A 21,198-nucleotide genomic window follows, 5' to 3' on the forward strand; every position below is an offset into this window, starting at 1 on the left:
CATAAATTAAATCTATCAGTTTCAGAAGAAATGACTAAGTAGGTGTCCCAATATTTTTGTCCACTTTTACATTGAGTTCCACAGAATATTAAAAAATTATTACAACAGAGGTGATATTTGTACTTTTGTATTTGTATTTTCTGTAGTCAGTTTCATACCTTTATATAAACCATAGAATATTGTAGGAGCAAAAAATATTTATAGCATCATGAATAATAATATTATTGTAATACGGTTGACGCAGTAATTTATTTTTTTATGTATCATTATTGCAAGGCCAGTGTGCTAAAGTGCTGCCACTATGATCCAGAGATTGCTGGTTCCGAATCCTGATCATGCAGCTTGCTGTCATCTGCTGGAGCCCTGAGAGAGCACAATTGGCCTTGCTCTCTCTGGGTGGGTAGATGGAGCTTTTTCCCTTAATAACTCCAAGGGGTGATGTCGATCAACACAAGGCGTCTGTGAGCTGATGTATCAGAACCGAGTTGCTGCACTTTCCTCCAAGTGTGCTGTGATTCTACTTGGTAATGCTGCATCAGCAACAGTTCAAAAAGAGGCAATGGCTGACTTCATACTTATCGGAGGAGGCATGTGCTAGTCTTCACCCTCCTTGTATTGTGGCATCACTAGTAATAGGGGATATACAGCTGACTAGCAGCTGAATGTATGGGCCAAGCTGCCTAGCCAAACTAGGGTGAAAATGGGAGAAAATTAGAAATAATAAAATAAAAAAAAACTTTTTACATTGTTTTTCTCAGTGTAAACTGAGCCATGTTATTATTTGTACTTTATTGATGTCAATTTGTCTGTTCGTGGTAGCTGTAATAGTCAGATAAACCTGTTGAAGTAGCTCTGCTGTTGTTGTATTTAACATTTTTAATCTTTTTTTATGTTCAGTCTGGACTACAGTGGGCCTTCGCGGGAGTTCTTCTTCCTGCTGTCTCAGGAGCTGTTTAACCCTTACTACGGCCTGTTCGAATACTCAGCCAACGACACCTACACTGTTCAGATTAGCCCCATGTCCGCCTTTGTAGAGAACCATTTAGAATGGTACGTTCTCTCTCTCTCTCTCTCTCTCTCTCTCTCTCTCTCTCACTCACTGACACACACACACACACACACACACACACACACACACTTTCCCCACTCCTGTCGATGTGGCGTGTGGTTATGAAATAGTACTCCTCTGCTTGTCAGTCACTATGATAAGCATGCAGAGAATGTCACAGTGTTTTTGTTTCTTAAAAAATGTCACAATTCCAGCAAATTACAGTGATGATGAAAGAAAGGGAAGTCAAAATGATAGTCTCTTTCTTTCTTCTTACTCTGTGTTTTATCCATTGCTCTTTATCTTCAGTACGAGTTATGTGCTTTTTGTCGCTGAAAAGAACAGAAAATTGAGCTTGTTAGATAATTATCCAAAAAGAGAAGAGAAGCTTTAGCTCTTAGATACAGACATATTATGTCAACCCCTGACTCAGGCCTCTTCATTCACCCTTAAAAAATAAAAATGGTTTAAATTAAAATAAATTCAATTTAGATGATTTTAGTTTCAGATTTCTGTTCAGTACTGTGTATATTGTCTCTAAAAACTAAAATAAATCTGGGTATGTCAAGGTAAATTATTTAATTCCAAGTTTTTTTTGAGCATTCTTTTTGAACATGCTGTCCAATAATCATGACATTTCAACACTATGTAAAGAACAACTACATTCACAGTATGTAAAAATGCAAAAAATGGAGATATAAGGTTTTTGTGTGAGAGCAGCAATGACAGTATCCTGCAAAATCTTTGTATGTCAGTGTTTATTGTTTACATAGTGACATATTGTATTACATTAAGAGTTAGGAGCAAGTTAAAAGTAAGTAAGGGTATTTGTGTGTGTGTGTGTGTGTTTGTAGTTTTACACTATCATGGTAGTTTAAGTCAAGATATGAGTGTGGAACATCGAACAAACAGTGGTAAACTAGAGCATACCTGTCAAGTCTCCCGTTTTGGCCGGGAAACTACCGGATTTTACTCCTCTTTCCCGCCGTCCTCCCGTTTTAGTATTTTCCCGTAAATTTCCCGTATTATATTAAAATAAAAAGATATAGAGACAGGGCACTGACCACTCTGTGTCTCCTAACCAATCGTGGAGCCGGATCAAAGAGAAAGTCCCGCCTTTCAGGAGAAACAGCCAATCAGCTTGCAAAGGGGGGTCAGTGTGGGGAAGCCCCTCGTCGCTGTGAGTTCAGGCAGCTAGTTGGAGCAGCTGATGTTAAAACAGATCTGGATATACAGCGATTTTTCTAAAAGAAAGGTAACGGTAGGCTAATCATGTAAACTGTGATGAGATTTGTCTGATAGCTGCTTAAAAATACCTGTCTTAAAATGGAAGGGATACTGAACCTTCGTTGGGCTGGTGGGACGACTTTAAGCGGACAGAGGAAAATATCCCTTATTTTTAAATCTAAAAATTGACAGGTATGCTAGAGTGTATATAGTAGTTTGTAACACTGCTGAATTTCAGGATCAGTAGTGTAGTTATAACATAGAGGCTGGACTACGTTCCCAACTCTACTGCTAAAAGTGAACAAAGGGCAGCACTTATATAAGTTATATAAGAGATATGCGTGATTTTCACTTACGCTGTTCTTCCCACAGGTTCAGGTTTAGTGGGCGCATTCTGGGCCTGGCGCTGATTCATCAGTACCTGCTGGATGCTTTCTTCACTCGTCCGTTCTACAAAGCCCTGCTCCGACTGTGAGTCTCACGCTTCATTTGCTGGGTATAGGTTGAGCCCAGTCTTAGTTTTAAATTAGGATTTTGGTCTTGATTCATATTTATAGACATTTTATAGATATTTTTATTGAATCAGTTTTACTCTTCAGTCCTCTGAATTTACAGTTAAGTGGTGTGCAGGTATCAGTGTGATCATATCATATCTGTTCACGTGTGTGTGTTTTACACTGTGCAGGGCGACTGATCTGAGTGATTTAGAATATCTGGATGAGGAGTTCCACCAGAGTCTGCAGTGGATGAAGGATAATGACATTACAGACATTCTGGATCTGACCTTCACTGTTAATGAGGAAGTGTTTGGACAGGTACTAAAATATCACTTTTTATTATTTATTTTCCATAATTGCAGGAATGCATGGAAGTACTCATACTGTAATAATCCTTGCTCATTTAAACTTGTGGTTTGACCTTTATTAACAGATGTGGTTGTGCTTTTGCTCTCTTTGAACAGGTAACAGAGAGGGAGCTGAAGTCAGGAGGATCCAACATCCAGGTGACAGAGAAGAATAAGAAGGAGTACATTGAAAGAATGGCCAAGTGGAGGGTGGAGAGAGGGGTGGTGCAGCAGACAGAAGCGCTGGTCCGGGGTTTCTATGAGGTATACGAAAATTTCTAAACCGTAGACAAAACTGTTTTATTTGGATACTTTAGTAGCTCATTCATCCCGAGTTAAAACAAAGTGTATAGTTGAAGTGAAGTTTCAGACTGAGCGTGCCCTCTCTCTCTGACTGAACATAACCTGGAGTCAGATTAATCCACTCCACCTCAAAAAAAATGATTCTTCCGCATGCTCGGTGCAATTACCCATTCTTACCAGAGAGGGCCACAAATCCCAAAACAGACATCAGCTTTAAATAGAAGAACCTTTAAACTGGAGAAAGGTTACTTATTTTTTAAGAATGCAGGCTATTTATTTAACTTAATAGAAATCTGCTAATAGGAATTACATAATGGGACATAGTATTTTATTTATAACTGATAATTTATAATAAATATTTTATAATTAGGTTGGACTGGCTAGGTATGTCCTAACAAGAAGTATGTCAGCAGCAACATCTTCATTGCTTCTGTTGTTTCTCTGATCAGGTGGTGGACTCACGTCTGGTGTCAGTTTTTGATGCTCGAGAGCTGGAGCTGGTCATTGCAGGGACAGCAGAAATAGATCTGATTGACTGGAGGTCCAACACAGAGTATAGAGGAGGTAAGTGTCACGTGGTCCCTGTCTGTTCTCATGTTTCTGTGTTTATTTACCTTTTCTGACCCTGTCTCATGTCTGTGTTATATCCCCACGTGACCTGTGCTCCTCTGTGTCTCAGTAGTTTTCCACTTACCTGTGTTCATTTGTAGCTCCGCCCCCTAGTCCCAGGTGTTTCCTGTTTCCCGTATTGTACTTGTTAAAGTCTGTTATGGTTGCATCTCTGGGTTCTATGTTCCCCGTGTTTCTTGTTTTCAGTTTAGTTCCAGTCCTTTGTTTGTTTATTTTTGTCTTTTGTTTATTGTTTAATAAATTCATTCGCATTTGCGTCCACTCTCCTCGCCATTCCTTGCTGCACCCTGACAGTAATAGTAATTGAATGTCTGAACAGCAGTGACCCAGGAGGATTCTATGGCAATTGTGTTTTTATTGAAATGTATAAACATGCATATACATAAATCCACATGTTGTACATTCACAGTAGCAGCAGATCTGTAAGGCAGTGATGACATCAGTATCTAGTCTGGTTCAGAAGTCCTGTCTTAGACTCATTGTACTTCTCCTTCATGTTAACAGCTGTGGTAGATGCCTTGCCCTGCCAAAAATATCCACAAACCACTGTAAATCATTAACCTCCAAATGTGCTGGGCTGGGACTGCCAGAACGCTCATCTGACCCTCATTAAAACCTAAGCTCTTAATTGGCCTGGCTAATCATCTGCTCCATTCGAGCTGTTTGACCTTTTTTCCTCTGGAAATCTCAACTATAAATCATTCTGTAAGCCTAGCTGAGTCTGCAGCGCTTTCTCCCACTTCTGCCGCCAAAACAAACAAGCCGTTGGGTCTCCAGCAGCTCAGTGCCATGGATGGAACGTTTTATATCAGAAGTAAAACATGCAACCTCTATGGGATTTTGTTGACCTCTGTGGTTTAGCGGTTCTATGGTTCTGGAACGAGCTCATTCATAAATCTGCTGCCTCTGGTTTTACCTCATTTTATGGGACAGTTTACCGGCATTTAGTTCATGATTCAGTCTGTTTCAGTCATGCTTAGAGAGACAGGAATTACTGTATAGTTAACAATGCAAAGCATAGTAACACCTTAGCAACCACCTAGCAACACTTTAGAAACCACATAGCAACATCTTAGCAATTTACCTAACAACACATTAGAAAGACCATAGCAGCCACATTAACAACATGAGCAAACACCCATAAACACTGTTATAACAACCCCCTTGGAAACCAGAGCAACACCCTAGCAACCACAAAGGATACTATAGCAGCCAACTAGCAACCACTTAGTATCACCATGGAAAGGGGACACCTGGGATGCCATTGCAACAAGTGGGAAACAGGAAATACATGTTTTAGTTTACATGTGCTGTTGGACATGTACGTTTATATACAGTATCAGTCAAAAGTTTGGACATATTTTCATTAATATTTATTCTTTATTTGTATTATTTACTGCATTGTAGATCAATGGAGTGCAGATTGAAGGATAAGCAGTTAAAACATCTCAGCATCTCTAGAACTCGTTTAGGACAGTTGGAGAATTATTTCAGGCTCTGCCTTGTGAAGCCGACTGAGAAAATAATCCCAAGAGAAGGCAAAGTTGGCGTCAATGCAAAATTAAAGAAAAAAAAAAAGGTGAAGAATAGAAATATAAAACACAGTTTGGCTTGTTTAACAATTTGTATTAACTTCATAACTGCATATTTGTTCCTTCATAGTTTTGGTGTCTTTAATATTAATCTACAGTGTAGAAAAGAATATAAAAATAAAGAAAAAATGAGAAAGGGTGTGTCCAAACATTTGACTGGTACTGTTCTATGAAATAATAAATAGTACACACTGGTACTATAAAATAATAATTCTTCTTCTCTCCTCTAATCATCTTTATCCAGGGTTTCATGATGGACACGTAGTGATCCGGTGGTTCTGGATGGCGGTGGAGCGTTTTAATAACGAGCAGAGGCTGAGATTGCTGCAGTTTGTGACGGGCACCTCCAGTGTTCCCTATGAAGGCTTTGCAGCTCTGCGTGGGAGCAATGGTCTGCGCTGCTTCTGCATCGAGAAGTGGGGGAAGATCACCTCACTACCCAGGTAAGAAACAACAAACACACATTCTCATCCCTCATTCCAGTCATTTACGTAGAGGTTCCGTGTAGGTACTGACAAACTGTAATAAAAACTGATTTTTGACTGTATTCCCTTTATTGAATAGAGAGTGTTATGCTGTTCTTATCCACTGGCAGTGATTTCAAAAGATGTCATTGTCTAAAAAATGAGAAAAAGGCTGTATTGGCATCATAGAGCTTCTCAGACAATTTACTTCAAGCTACATAGATTGATGTAGTTTAAAAATCATACGCATAATGATATTTTTGTTAATTGTAAGAAACATACAATAAAATGTATTTTTGTGTGACCACTTGGTTGAGTTGCCCAGTTAGAGTAAACAGAACTGGATGCTAATGATATCTCAGCATAATTTGTTTGCTAGACTGAATTGTATGTGTTTTACCTTCAGATTGCCATATATTTATAGCTTTTTAATCTTTACATCACAATACAGAGCTAGTTGAACTTAGTATTCCTGCCACAGCTATCATAACTGAGCCGTACTTAAGAACACTGAATAGTCAACTACAGCTATCCTTACACCAAGTGTAAATTGGTATGAATGAACATTCAGCATCTCTAGAATTACTCTTAAAGATTTCATTCCAACAACATTTTCTGATTATTTGTGCTTTTTCTTTATATAATATTTAGTATTACTCCTCTATGTTCTATGATCACGTAAGCAACATGTGCTATAAATCATCTACCGGTACTCTTCTTGTGCAGAAATGCTTGCCCTCCCACTCCCACTTTAAAACAGCTATGGAGAGCTCTTAGCTGAGAGGTGTTTGAGTTGACATTAGGTGTGTGACTCACACTGACTCACTCTCACGTGTCCTCTCTTAGCTACATAACAGTGTTCACTAAAGGCATGACACTCTCCTCACTCTGCACTGTATCCTGTTTAAATAGAGCTTTAGATCCGAGTTTGAATGGCAAGTTTCAAAAGGTCTTGTCACTGGAATAATTTCAATAAATAATACTAATAATACTTATTATAACACAGATTTACAGTTTATTGGTGTTAAATATACGCAGTGTATATCATTTTCATGGTTTTAATATGGAAATACAGTATGTACATAGAAGATGCCTCTTGCAAAGAGCAAGAGTTTAAGTGCTAATTTAGTAGGAACGCACTTTCAAAGATTATGTTGTCCCAAGGTGTTAACTGGAATTAGTAAATCAAATACAGATAGAAGCAGCTGTAATCTCCAATCTTTCCATTAGTTAACACATAGAAGCTGGCCTTTGGTCTCGTGTGAACTGGGCCTACAGTGCTACAGCAACAGGGCAGCCACTGCTAAAGGGAACAAGAAGCCTAATTTAGCATAAAACACTGCAAACTAGGGGTGTGCCATAATGTTGTTCATAGCGTGAACAACATTATACCCTAAAATATAGTACCATATCACTCACACCTAATTATCACATCAGGGTACTACATTTTTGCTGTTTTTAGCAAAATAAAAAATCACACTGTTCTCACTTCCCAGTATAGACAGATTAGACCAGAGACAGATTACATAAGTCCAGTATCATTCATTTTTCTTCAGTCCTGGATATATGGAGATATTTGGAGTGCATTATTAGTATCATTAGTACCATAATGTTCTGGATTATTGATTTTTGTTACATATCTGATAAAATAATGTCACAGAACCAAGAGATCCCAAAACTGAACAGATATTTTCTTATTCTTTTAGAATGAGGTTAGTCTAAAGCAGCAGAGTAGTGTTGGGCTCAGCATTAGAGAACCAGGTTATTGATAAAAAGGTTGAGTGTTCAATACCTAGGATTGTGGTCAGGCTGCCACTGTTGAGTCCTTGAGCAAGACACTTAACCCTTGCTGCTCCCCAGTTTCTGCAGCGACTTGTCAATGTGTGTGTGTGTGCTCACTAGTGCGTATGTGTGTGTTCACTCACTGCATGGGTGGATTACAGGCCAAATTCTATCTGTGTTCCAAAAAAGCACAAGTATGGTGAATGTGGTTGTCTTTCTAGTCTTTTTGATTCTACTTAGATTTTTAGGCACAAATAAAGTTACAAAGTTACAAAGTGACAAAGTGTGTCATCTTAAAATTGCCCATTTAAAAGAATCTCACTGTCACTTCTAGCTCTTCCCCTTGAAATGTCATTCTGCCAGTGTCACGCTGGCAAACAGCAGAGCCAGTGGATCAAAAGCTGGCACTGTCAGCACTAAAACTGCACAGAGTTCGTATTTCACTGTCACAGGGAGAGCAGCGGGTTTTTGGCATTGTGTGGAAAATCATCAGCCCAGGCTAAACTGAATAAGGGCAGGCTGAGGGAACACTCAGTGCTTGATATTTGCTTAGTTTTCTGCACCGAATCGCAAGATATTCACTAAAATACCTCTTAATTAGGATGAAATTATTTAAATACAGTATGTCAAAACATTTGAAACAGTGCACTAAAATGTAAAACTATCACTGATGTACTTCCAAGGGTCTATCATTTGTTGTTATATAGTTACAGTTAGAAAGGGGCTTGTTTTTGGATTTTGTTTGGTGTTTTTGCTGCTTTCAAACTTATAATGTTAGTTGTCTCATTAATCTAACTTTGCTCTGTGACTGCATTAAATAACAGAATTAGCAGTGGAATTGAACAAAGCAAAGGAAATGCTACAGTATATACAAAATTAAGGCTAGGTTCACATTACCAAGCTGGAGTGGCTAAAATCCTATTTTTTGCTCTGTGTGGCCAAATCATGCCAAATCTGATTTTTTCTTCAATCAGATTTGAGTAACTTTTTTTTATATGTGATCCTAAATAGGATATGTGTCTGATCCATGGACATGCAACATGAATGTGAACTTTTTGCGTTTACGCATGCGTTACGTGCTTCTTACTCGTACCCACACTTCTCTTGGTGCAGCTGTGCAGCTGTAGCTGCAAAAAAACAGCAAAAGCAAACCGCCTGGTCTTTTTTCACCTCCTCGACCTGAGCATGAACTTCACATATAAGCTGCTAGCGCATCCATTTCCCTTCATAAAGCTACGAGGGAGACGTTTATACAGGTATTAATGTGCGCATGTGAGGCGTTTCAGGGACAGATTTGTTCACATTACACACAGACACAGATCACTTACATTTGTGAATGTGAACCGTGAAGATAGCTAAATCCAATCTGAGCAAAAAAATGGATTTGAGCAATGTGGATTGTAATGTGAACAAAACCTAAAGTTTATACTAATCAGTAGAGAGCAGAGAAGTGATGCAAATATTAAAGTTTATACTAAAAAAACATACCATATGATGATAAAGAGGTAAGCTTAACCCAGCATAAGCTGGCCAGGCTTATGATTTCTGTAGGGTACTCTGACTCTGACTCAAACCTTGTCCCCTCTAAGCACCTTAAACATGAAAATAAACAATAAATATGTGAGGAAATTAAAAACTGAAGTTAGAACTTTTTGCCTACAATCTCTGGATAAACCTCAGAAGAGCAGCAAACACAAGATGGCCCAAGGCCTTCACATAACTAGAAGGCTTTTACAATTAATAATGGTTGAAAATCCTTTAAACCCTCATAGATGCCAAAGGTTCTGTTACTGGCCCTGAAGAGGTCATACTGTACATTTACCTTATCCTTTTTATTCATTCTTTTGAAACAGTAAAAAATGAAACATATATATATATATATATATATATATATATATATATATATATATATATATATATATATATATATATATATATATATATTGTTATCTTAACTATTCACAAATATTTTGTAATGCTAAAGTAATGTTTCACTGGCCAATTAATCACAGTGGGTAAATAGGCACAGTACAGGAACACACTGTACTGTTTACCCTCCTGAATTATTACAAATCTAAACATGGCTCAGACATTTATAGCTTGTGACTGTGTCACATTTTGTGTTTATGTACCTGAGGGAAATGGAGGGCCTGCTTCAGGAAGCCACTTTCATAAAGACAGTATTGTTAAGCCACAGTAACCGGCACAAAACTGGCCCACCGGGAGTTCTCCCGACTCTCCCGATTACCCAGTCTGCCACTGTTCATTGTCAGCGATTAAACCCAAGCACCTGAATGCGCCCTATCAGAGTAAAATCACACGGTGGAATAAGGATTCATTTGTACACACTCAGACTGAAATGACTAGACTTCATTTCTGGGATTACAATTCTCTTTCCATGTTTTGTTGCTTACAATATTTTCCAAATATTGTCTAGTTTTCTAATCTGCATCAAATAAATCTGTGTAGTATGTAGATCATATTTGGTAGAACCCTAACCTTTTTAACATAAAGTACTATGTAAATGCAGATAACCATACATACAGTAAAAGTAATCATAGTGTCTCATTTTGAAGAAAAAATAGTCAAAATCTTGAGAACTAGTTAGATAAACAAAGTTCAGTTTCACATTTCACCTGAATTTAAAGTCATTAAGCACTGATTTACCAAATTAGGTCTCGACTATAAATAAAACTAGATTATAGGAAAGCTTTAAATATATTTTAATGAACACTGATTTAAAATCACAACTTTTTGTATTAAAATGTATTGTATTTAATAGTAAGAATTTTAGCGATTTAATAAGTTAACACTTTCCTTTTTTTCTTCCCTCTTTCTCTCCTCTTTATAATAGTTGTGCCTTATATGTTATGTTGTTAATGTACTATGTTGATACAGAGCTACTGTTTTAATGCAAATGGATCTGACAATAAAGTATCTATCTATCTATCTATCTATCTATCTATCTATCTATCTATCTATCTATCTATCTATCTATCTATCTATCTATCTATCTATCTATCTATCTATCTATCTATCTACTGCTGAGTTAAGGAACTTTTTTATTTAAACTTTTCTAAATTCTTTCTAAAAACTTTCTCACGATACTGTATGAGCCATTTTGGACTCATTTTGGATTTAAAAAATCTGTCTTACCTGTAACTGTGTATAATATAAATCTACTATACATTAATATGGCAATATTCTAAAATGTGTCAAAGAAAATAATATTCATTCAGGTCCTTAAATTGAAGTCCTTTGTTAGAATTGTTCTGTGTAAGCATTTTTTGTGAACCAAAGAATTTTGAAATAGAATTATGTAGCTCCTATAAGTGCATTCTTGACTTTCATGACCTTTGACCTTGACATTGTTATGTTTGTGTACTTCTTGCAGGGCCCACACATGCTTCAACCGTCTGGATTTGCCTCCATATCCTTCCTACACGATGCTGTATGAGAAGCTACTGATCGCTGTGGAGGAGACCAGCACTTTTGGCCTGGAGTAGAGACTATATTTTCTAAACTTACTTTAATTTAAATTTCAGTGACTCTGTCCTACAGAGACTGCTATTTTATACTGAATTGCATCTGAGGATTAATTTGAGAGTATGTGAATTTTTATTTGAGATTAATTGAAACTGCATGAGTATATTGTACATATTGTACTACTGTGGGGTCGGGGAGGTGTAGTTAAACCTGCGTCCAGCCTACTGACTGTTCCTCTGCTACTGTTCATCTGCAGAGCCATTGTTACTAAAGAGGCATTGCTCATTTTCCTGATATACTGTTATATTGCATGGGGGACAAAGCCCACCTGACAAGAGCTTCACCAATGGCCTGCAGCTTCATTAAGACAAAACATGACACAAATTATTTACATACATGTTTGTTTTATAGCCAAAACCCTGTGAAGATTCATTCTTATAGTTTATTCTTCTTGTATGTTTTCAAAGAAGAGTTTAAAAAATCACCCGTGGCCAACGTTAAAGATCGTTCAGATTGTTTGCAGAAGTTGCTCACTCATATTCTTCTACCACGGGTAGATCACTGTGACCTTAATAATGATCAAAGCTCAATGGATGACTGCCTTGAATTGTGAAAAACAAGGCTAGACATTTTAGTTTAATCAGTTAAAGCAGCAGTCTGTAATTTTTTTCTATTAAATTGAAAGCAAAAAGTATTTCTGAGTGGGCATGGGACAAATATTTGAATGAATGGCTAACAGCTGGCTTTTTTAAGTAAATTCAACTTATTTGGGATCGGAATACATTACTGGATCTCTGAAAGCTGCTGGAGAACAGAGGTAGGCTTTTCAACAAAGGTTAGTACTCTTTATCATGTTTTACTATACCAAAAGTCCACTTTACACCAGAGTTCTGTAGAGAGCTGTATTTTTGCCTGAGTGAAAACACTAAAGAACAGAAGTGATGAGGCTCCTGCTCCTGAAACTGTGTCGTCTTAGTGTGATATAAGTAGGAAGTTTAAGAGAAGGCAGTTGAGCCAGGTGATGTAAGCGATTTTACAGTAGGCTCAGATTAGCAACGTAATTCACCTCACAGTGCTCTGCACCCTGAGCCTGTACTCCCAGCTCTAAAATAACACTGTAGATGCTTTCACTGCTGCTGTTGTTGGAGAGAGGTCGGGGATGCCCATCAGAAGATACACGGTGGAGGGCATGACGTTGAGCTTTGATTTGTCCCCACAATTCTGTGTCAAATGAGAAGACCTGTTTCTCTGCTTCTTCTTTAGCTTGTCATTTGTTGCCTTTACCCTGAAGATCACTGCACAGATCACCACAAACACAAAGGAATGCCATTATATTTATATATGTATATATATATATATATACCATCTTTGTCATACAAAAATTGTGTATCTGGAAAATGGTAACATTACAATAAAAGGAAAATCCTTCTTTCTTGACTTTCAGTGGAAATCAGTGTTTAAATATTTTATTCCAAGTCATTTTGCTTTTGGAGCTTTTCTATTGGATACTTTTCTTTTGCATTCGTCCTGAAACTGTGCTACAATATAAAGAAGAGTTATATAAGAGCATAATATAAATTTGGCTGATGTCCTTTAATCTGTTTTAGAATTGTGATGAATAGAAATGCTCCAAAATGCAACATGTCTTAAATATGTCTGCACTGACTTCAGTTGTTTAATTTCTTTCTGCTGTAAAATTGCTATTTTGGAGATTAGAGATTTTTGTATGATAGTGTTGTGTGTATATATAGCATTAAACATTCATAGTTAATTAAAGCAATATTCATTACTGATGCTACACTATTATATTAACCCCTGTAGCTATTGAAAACTAAGAAATTTGAAATATAAAAACAGACCCAAACACTAATCCAGCCTCTAATTATTAATTATTACCTGTAAGTATGTATGCCTATTGCAGATATTAATGTACTTATTTTTGTACATCATGTGTGTTTTATATGGTTTCATTGAGAAGCTACTGTACTGTACTGTGTTGGGATTTATTTAATAAGTGATTACCTTTCATTTTTATTTTCATTGATGCTGTAAGAATGCCTAACTCAGACTGTGATGTTAATTATTATTTATTGTTTCTATTTTAAATTATTTGTAAATGCCTTCTTTGTGTATTTGTATACACAGTCATGTTGTTGTTATTTTGAAAGGGACCATTAATGGGGAACACACAGTTGTTAATAATGCTATACCTGTTATTGCCTATGACAGATTTTTATTATTTTTCTTCAGCTGCAGTCCTGGGGCAGGTCCTGTGCACGCTGTGTGATGTCAGTAGTTTTTCTGCACCTGGGTCATATGATTAGTTAATGATCACAGCCTTCCTGAGCTGAATCGGGTGTTTTTAAATCAAGAGAAACACGAGACAGCTGTGCAGCTGGACTACAGAACTGAAGCTGAAGCACTGATCTGATCTAATCCACTGAATGATTTGGAAATGTAAAGACACTAATGTACCCAAACTGTATTTAAACCAGATCCTTATAAATTAACTTTCACCATTCAGCAGTACAGAGCTTGCCTTTACTTATTCTGTGTTGTATATGTGTGTTTTACTGTGTGTTTTAGCTTAGATTTGTCTAAGCTGTCAGTATGATTGAGGTTGTTTGGAATATACTGTATACCTGAATATCTGTAATGTTTATTACAGTTAAATAATGAATGCCTGAATCGTGCATTTAGGATTGAGAGCATGTTAGATTGAGAAATTAGGTTAAGAGGCCAGTTTACCCCCTGGTGCACTACAAACCACTGTACTGGGAGATTTTTTACTGTGTCAAAAGTTTTGATTTGCAGTTCAAGTTTTATTACTGCAATTACTGCTATGTTTTCTGTTTATTTTCAAGATGATACAGCTCTGGAAAAAATAAGAGACCACTTCAGTTTCTGAATCAGTTTCTATGATTTTGCTATTTATAGGTATATGTTGAGTAAAATGAACATTGTTATTTTATTCTATAAACTACGGACAAAAATTCTCCCAAATTCCAAATTAAAATACTGTCATTCAGAACATTTACTTACAGAAAATGAGAAATGGCTGAAATAACAAAAAAGACGCAAAGCTTTCAGACCCCAAATAATGCAAAGAAAACAAGTTCATATTCATAAAGTTTTAAGAATTCAGAAATCAATATTTGGTGGAATAACCCTGTTTTTTATTCACAGTTGTCATGCATCTTGGCATGTTCTCCTCCACCAGTCTTACACACTGCTTTTGGATAACTTTATGCCTTTACTCCTGGTGCAAAAATTCAAGCAGTTCAGTTTGGTTTGATGGCTTGTGATCATCCATCTTCCTCTTGATTATATTCCAGAGGTTTACAATTTGGCAAAATCAAAGAAACTTTTTTTTTATGTGTCTTATTTTTTTTCCAGAGCTGTATGTATGATAAAACCTTTCCCTTATTTTCCATTATATTTACACCTTAAAAACCTTCCCCACAATGTGCCCAATGTACAATAAACCAACTGTTTTATGATTGTTTGCTCTTCTTCCTTTTGTGATTCTCTGGCTGTTTTATATTATTATTTCTGCAAATTTTGGAAACATTGGAAGTGTCCCATCAGGGAAGAAAAAAATCCATTGATGGAATAACCTGGTCTATATTCAGTATATTCAGGTAGTCAGCTGACCTCATTCTTTCAGCACATACTGTTGCTGAACCTAAACCTGACCAACTGCAGTATCAACCCCACATCATTTACTTAGTTGAATCCAGGTGACGACTTTTGATTTGGCCAGGCAGTGTAGTTTGTAAAGTATAAATCATATTCTGGTTTGTTTAACACTTTCTGTTTACTGTGTTCCTGTATTGTTTTAATGAGAAGAACATTAATTGTGAATTCTGAAAATTAACCATTTCAGACCCTGCATCCATTACAAAGAACATCAATGTATGTTCTTTATTTTAAATGTTTTGTTGCACATAACACTAAAAACACTGTTTAAGAACTGTTGTCCGTTAGAATAGACTATGAACCAGCCAATGAACAAGTTCTTAAACCAATGAATCAGTAACTTGGCCCCGCCCACTGCACAGTAAAAACACTGTAAAAACAATAGTACTAGAGCTACTGAGGCAAATTTTATGTGATGTAGAACACTTTTTAAACTTGCTTTTTTACGGTTTAGGGATGATTTATGAAATAATAAAAAAAAAATATTACACAGGATTCCAATGTATTAAAAATAATAATAAAAAACTATTAAATATTTAAGGTAATTTGATTTATTTGATATAAAGTTTATAAAGTAGAATATTAGAGTCTTCTTTTCTTCTTTTTAAAGCATTCTTACAATACTTATTTCCATCACTGAGATAATTCAGATCTGAAAGGGTTAAATCATGGAATAACACCATGGAGGTGTATTTGACTTTGTATCCAGCAGGGGGCTGGTCTCACTGCTATTAACAGCATTTAGAATTTTTACATTCATTTTTTAAACTCATATATTGATAGATTAATATAATCCAGACAGTATAAATGTATAATATTTATAATAAAATATTTAAAAAGCTATTTTAAATAGAGGAGTTCTGTAATTGGATGTTTTGGCTCGGCGCCTGCAGGGAAACCCCGATCACACAAGCCCCGCCCCTTTTGGCCGGGACGCCTGTCAATCAAAGCGGTTGCCGTGGTGACGGAAATCAGAGTGAGGGCTGCTGCTGTTTGGAGTGAGCGAAGCAGAGAGCTGCTGGGGAGCTGGAGAAGTTGGATAGTGAGTTAGTTAGCAGGCTGGTTATTTAGCCTGTTCCTGCAGAAAACAGCAGATTTTCATACCCTCAGACTGTGGAGGAAGATGAAGGTTCTGTTAGTCGACTTTTTATAAGCGTATAATTTGAATTAGAGCGGTTATTTGCTGTAGTTTAGTATATTTAGTTAGCTAACAGTAAGCGTTACTGAGTGAACTGTGGGCTGCAGTCAGTAAGTGAGTGAGTGAGTGAGTGAGTGAGTGAGTGAGTGCGAGTTTCGCTGTAACGTTAATTTACCGATAAAAATAAGCGTTTCTCCAGCGTGTATCGCTCACCCAGTCCGCCGGTATGATCCCCGAGTGTCCGGTGAGGAGCCGGGCTCAGTCCAGCAGCCTCAGCCGCTCTGGTTTACTCAGCGAGGTCAAGACCAACATCAGGACAGGGCCCTTCTCCGACCACTACAGCCTCATACCTGGGAAAGAGCTGGGCAGGTAACTACGGCTAGTTAACCCTTCGCTAATTTAGCTTAGCTAGAAAAGCCTGTGTTTCTGGCTTGATTTTTTGGGGGGGTTTAGTTGTCTGTTTAGCTGTCTGTTTGGTTTATTTGTCTTATACTTTTCACTATGCATGATTGTGTCAGCATTTGAATGCAGTCTCTGTCTAATTGTAGTACTTTCAGCTGTAAAATCTAAGTTTAAAAGTTTAAAACTGTTAATACATACAAACCTCAGTAACAAGTTAATTCAGTAACGTTATTTGAAGGCAGTCTCTGTATACTTTTAATATTTTTTTTACCAGTAAAAGCTAGCTTAAACTATGATAATGCATACAAAAACTCAGTAATTCAGAATTTGAACGCAGCCTCTATATAATTACATTTTTTTTCACACGTAAAAAAACCAGAGCCTGTTAATTTAACATTTGAAGGCAGTCTCCTTGTAATTTTAGTACTTTACGCTGTAAAAGCTAGTTTAAATACACACAAACCTCAGTAATTTAGTATAAAACAGTCTGTTCGTCAGTTTACCAACGTTATTTCACCTGTAAAACGTGACCAAAACTATGTTAATACACATATGTAAATACCTCTATAATTCAGCATTTGGAGTCAGTTTCGATGTGACTTTACTATTTTCATGAGTAAAATCCAGTTTAAACTATGATAATATGCACACAGACCTGCTGGTTAAAAACTATGTTAATGTATAAAAACCTCAGTATTTTGGAGCATTTAGAGGTGGTTTCTGTGTCATATTTATTTATTTATTTGTTTATTATTTTAATTTTTTTTACCAGTAAATGCTAGTTTAAAGCTATGTTACTGCACACAGACCTCATTAATTCAGCATTTAAAGATCTGCGTATTAGTTTACTATTTTTAACTGTAAAACATGACTAAAGCTATGTTAATAATCTCAAATACCTCTATAATTTAGTGTGATTTTGCTACTTTCAAAAGTAAAAGCTAGTTTAAAATATGTCAGTGCACTCAGACCCTAGTTATTCAGCATTTGAAGGCATTATCTGTATAATTTAAATGTTTACACATGTGAAGGTTTATTGGTGACCTGTAAATGCTGTTTAAAATACGTTAATGTATAAAGACCTCAGTAATTCAACATTCAGAGACAGTTTTTGTGTAATTTTACCCTTTTACCAGTAAAAGATAGTTTAAAGCTATGCTAATGCACACAGATGCCTGTGCTTCAGCATTTGTGGGCAGATTCTCTGTCATTTTTGTATTTTTACCAGTAAAAGCTAGTTTAAAACTTAATACACACAGACCTTAGTAATTCAGCATTTGAACCCAGTCTATCTATTTTCACCCGCAAAGTATAACTAAAAGGCTAAGATGAATTGGATTCACATATTTGAATGCAGTCTCTGTATTATTTTAGTGTTTTCACATGTGAAAGGTGGTCATTTCAAAATGTTAGAACATACAAAGAACTTGTTTTGTCATTTTAGCATTTTACCAGTAAAAGCTAGTTTAAAGCTATAATGTACACAGACCTCAGTACTTCAGCATTTGAAGACAGTCTGTGTGTATCAGTTTACTATTTTCACCTGTAAAACATGACTAAAACTATGTTAATGCACACAGACCTTGATAATTCAACTTCCTTACCCTCCTTTTTAAGAGCTCATTTAGCTCTTAGCAGTATAATACAGTATTGTAATGGGGGCCTGCAGCAGTGTTGGCAGGTATGTTAATGGTGAGTTGAGTCCAGAGTCTCTAAAGGCTCTGCCAGTGGCCAGAGTCAAATTAGAAAAAGCCATTTAAACAATTGAGCCTGAGTAGTGAAACCTAAAATGTGCCAGTGGGAGGAGAAAAGTGTTTCTTGGAAAGCTAGATGATGGTTCAAAATACTTTATGGCTTCTTTAAGCAATGAGTGGGCTGCTTTGAAGACACTTTTGGTGAAGTTTGTGAAACACCCATGGTTCTTTTTTATTAATGTATTTTGAAGTAATTGACATGCTTGAATTTACTGCACAACCTAAAGGAGTTTAAGTAAACTATAAATTATCTGATGGATACCCATTTCATCCAATAAATGTAAAGTTTTAACAGTAAAAGTGATGTTTTTGTATTTATTTACCAAGCAATTTAAATGTACATCAAACTAAAATACCAGAGCATTGCTCAGTTTTCTATGTTTTCAGAAATAAACTGTAGCTTTTATGATCCAGTTTAATTCATAAACTGCTGTAAAAGTCAGTTCACATTGGTGATGATTACAAATGAAAAAAAAATGCTCATTTTTATGCTCATTTTGGTCCAGACCAGAAAAAGCATGCATCACCTGGTGAGAGCATTGTGGGGATGGAGCTACTTGGCCACCGGAGGTGCTGGACCTGTAGTGGCTTCATTTGTGGCAAAGATTGCACTATCCATGTCTTTCTACAGTTACTGAGTGAATCAGTATCAGCTACTGTGCTACAGTGTCTAAACTGGATTAGTTAGTGGCTCTACTTGTAATGCAATGTGTGAGAGGTATGTGCTTTAATTACTGATACCTGCAAAAAGCACAATAAAATACACAATAAAATTACAATTCTAATAAAAAGTGTTATATATTGCCCACCCCTGTCACTGTACCGTCCTTTCAGCAGTAAAGAGACTGTTTTTGCCTTTTAGCTGCATGCACTGAATCATGGGTTTGGGATTGGGGAATATAGGGCCAATTTAAAGGCCCTCTGCTTGGATATCAGTTTTGTAGCTTTAAGGGTGGGTTGTCAGTCTAATAACCCTGGGTAGTGTCTTGTGGGTTGTTATTTTTGTTTCTGAGCTTTGGAAGGTAGATCATACATGTTTTTCTCATAATATACTGTTCTGTGTAAAATGTCTGTTCAGACAAGAATGTGAATTACAACCAAGAAAGAAGAATGTGTTCTTAGTAAAGTTCCTGGTATGTAGGTTAGCAGAACATTTAAAGAGCATGACTAGCTGATCACTGGCTGGAGCATTTTGTGAGCGAGTGTTCTGCTAAAGTGCTTTGACATTTAAGGAAGGTAAAATAGAAGAAAGGAGAACACGTGAGAAGTTTGCTCCTGAGATGTTTAAACATTGCCTAGCTGTGCTGGAGACCTCCTGGTTTACCCATCTTTCAGTCCAGTTTCCCAAAGGTAAACTTGAGCAGCTAAAACAGGCCGTGAACCACGCATCCCGATTAGATCCCCTGGCTGTGTGTTTGTTTGGATGGCCATGCACGTGTGGAGACAACCTCCTGAACTTGAAGGCTGCAGTGTGGGGTTTCAGTGCCTGCTAAAGGAATTGGGATAGTTCTTTGTTTTCAGTGGAAAATAACATTAGCCTATTTTTAGAGCGTGAAGAATGTGCTCGTATGTGAAAGCAATTTAATAATCGGTCATGTGCTTTCAATGTGGAATGGATTTGTTTCCTAAACAACCAGGTTCAAGAGAAAATATTACATACAATATAGAACAAGTTCTGGTCAGTTGTTTGAGCTCTTAGTATGTACAAATGGGTCTTCACTGTATTGTCCATAAGTCAGTTAAATCCACTGTAAAAGCTGGAGTCAGAAATTTATTAAAATAAATATAAATTTATGTTTCTTCACATATTCTTTACATCATACTAGTAATTATTAAACATTTTACAGTCTACTTGCCTGTCTTCCTGCCTGTCTAACTAAGTGAGGATAACAAGAATTGCAGAGAAGCATACACAGTTATGCAGAATTTGGATAAAGCAAGGAGAATTGCTGGGAAATAATGTACTCCAGCGGAGGTTTGTTGAGCAGTTTAGGCCATTTTCACACCTGTGCTTGGTTTGTTCTGGTCCTAAATCAGTTGATATCTTTGCAAGCTTGCACCTGATTTCCCTTAGTTTGGTTTCTTTTCACACAGAGAAAAATCCAAGCGCCCCAAAATATATCACAGCAAACCACATGAGAGTGTTCTCTTTGCTTATTGGTAAAACCTGTTTGGGGCAGAAAAAAGATCCTGTGTTCTGGACTAATGCAGGTTAAAACCTTGTTCATAGTGAAATACGGTAATTCCAGAGTTTGTTTGGGATCAGATTTAGCGCACCTCAATTACTGTATTCGATCAAGTTAGTGTATTGACACCCACCCAAACAAAAATAACACCAAGCGTCAAAGTGATCCTAAATAAGGTTTAAACACACTGAAAAGTGCAGGTATAATATATACATACATTTTTTTTTGTTTAGTTATCAGTTTTAGTGGGTGTCTATTGGGTTAAATCACTTCTTTTTTCATATGGAACTCAAAACTGAACCTCCAGTCACTGTGGCAGCAAGTTGGTTTACCGTAATGTTGCACTACATTGATTAAACAGCACACATCTGGTTTGATGATTTACTAAGTTGTTCCCTGATGGTTACAGTGAAAAACAACAAAGACAAGGTTAAGCTGTCTGGATTCTTATTGGGCCTAAGGGATTAGGCTAATTGACATAGTATAAACAACCCGACTACAAAAAGAACGGTAGTGTACAAGCCTGTTAGGAATCTCAGTTGATGTTTTTGCCAATACTCAGACTCACCTCAAGCAGATTTATGATGTCCCAGGAATGTTTGGTATTTTGTCAGGCCTGGAATTTACAAGGCATCATGGTATT

At 36.7% G+C, this 21,198-nt stretch overlaps 2 protein-coding genes across 5 annotated transcripts in view; both read left to right on the forward strand.

Moving 5' to 3' along the window:
* The window catches only part of LOC103045308 (E3 ubiquitin-protein ligase HECW1), a 143,902-nt gene extending 129,025 nt beyond the window's left edge, over positions 1–14,877 (forward strand). For all 4 annotated transcript variants that reach the window (XM_022673432.2, XM_049480419.1, XM_022673431.2 and 1 more), the window contains 7 exons: positions 898–1,050; positions 2,648–2,746; positions 2,961–3,090; positions 3,237–3,383; positions 3,872–3,986; positions 5,889–6,087; positions 11,285–14,877. In XM_022673432.2, the coding sequence (XP_022529153.2) occupies positions 898–1,050; positions 2,648–2,746; positions 2,961–3,090; positions 3,237–3,383; positions 3,872–3,986; positions 5,889–6,087; positions 11,285–11,396 (955 nt within the window). In that variant the 3' untranslated portion in view covers positions 11,397–14,877. The remainder of the gene's footprint in view (positions 1–897; positions 1,051–2,647; positions 2,747–2,960; positions 3,091–3,236; positions 3,384–3,871; positions 3,987–5,888; positions 6,088–11,284) is intronic.
* A 1,181-nt stretch (positions 14,878–16,058) lies between these two features.
* The window catches only part of stk17a (serine/threonine kinase 17a), a 41,549-nt gene continuing 36,409 nt past the window's right edge, over positions 16,059–21,198 (forward strand). Inside the window, exon 1 of the mRNA XM_022673429.2 lies at positions 16,059–16,582. Within this exon, the coding sequence (XP_022529150.2) occupies positions 16,440–16,582 (143 nt within the window). The 5' untranslated portion in view covers positions 16,059–16,439. The remainder of the gene's footprint in view (positions 16,583–21,198) is intronic.

This window comes from Astyanax mexicanus, chromosome 6, assembly GCF_023375975.1.
Source record: "Astyanax mexicanus isolate ESR-SI-001 chromosome 6, AstMex3_surface, whole genome shotgun sequence".
In the NCBI taxonomy this organism is placed as follows: Eukaryota; Metazoa; Chordata; class Actinopteri; order Characiformes; family Acestrorhamphidae; genus Astyanax; species Astyanax mexicanus.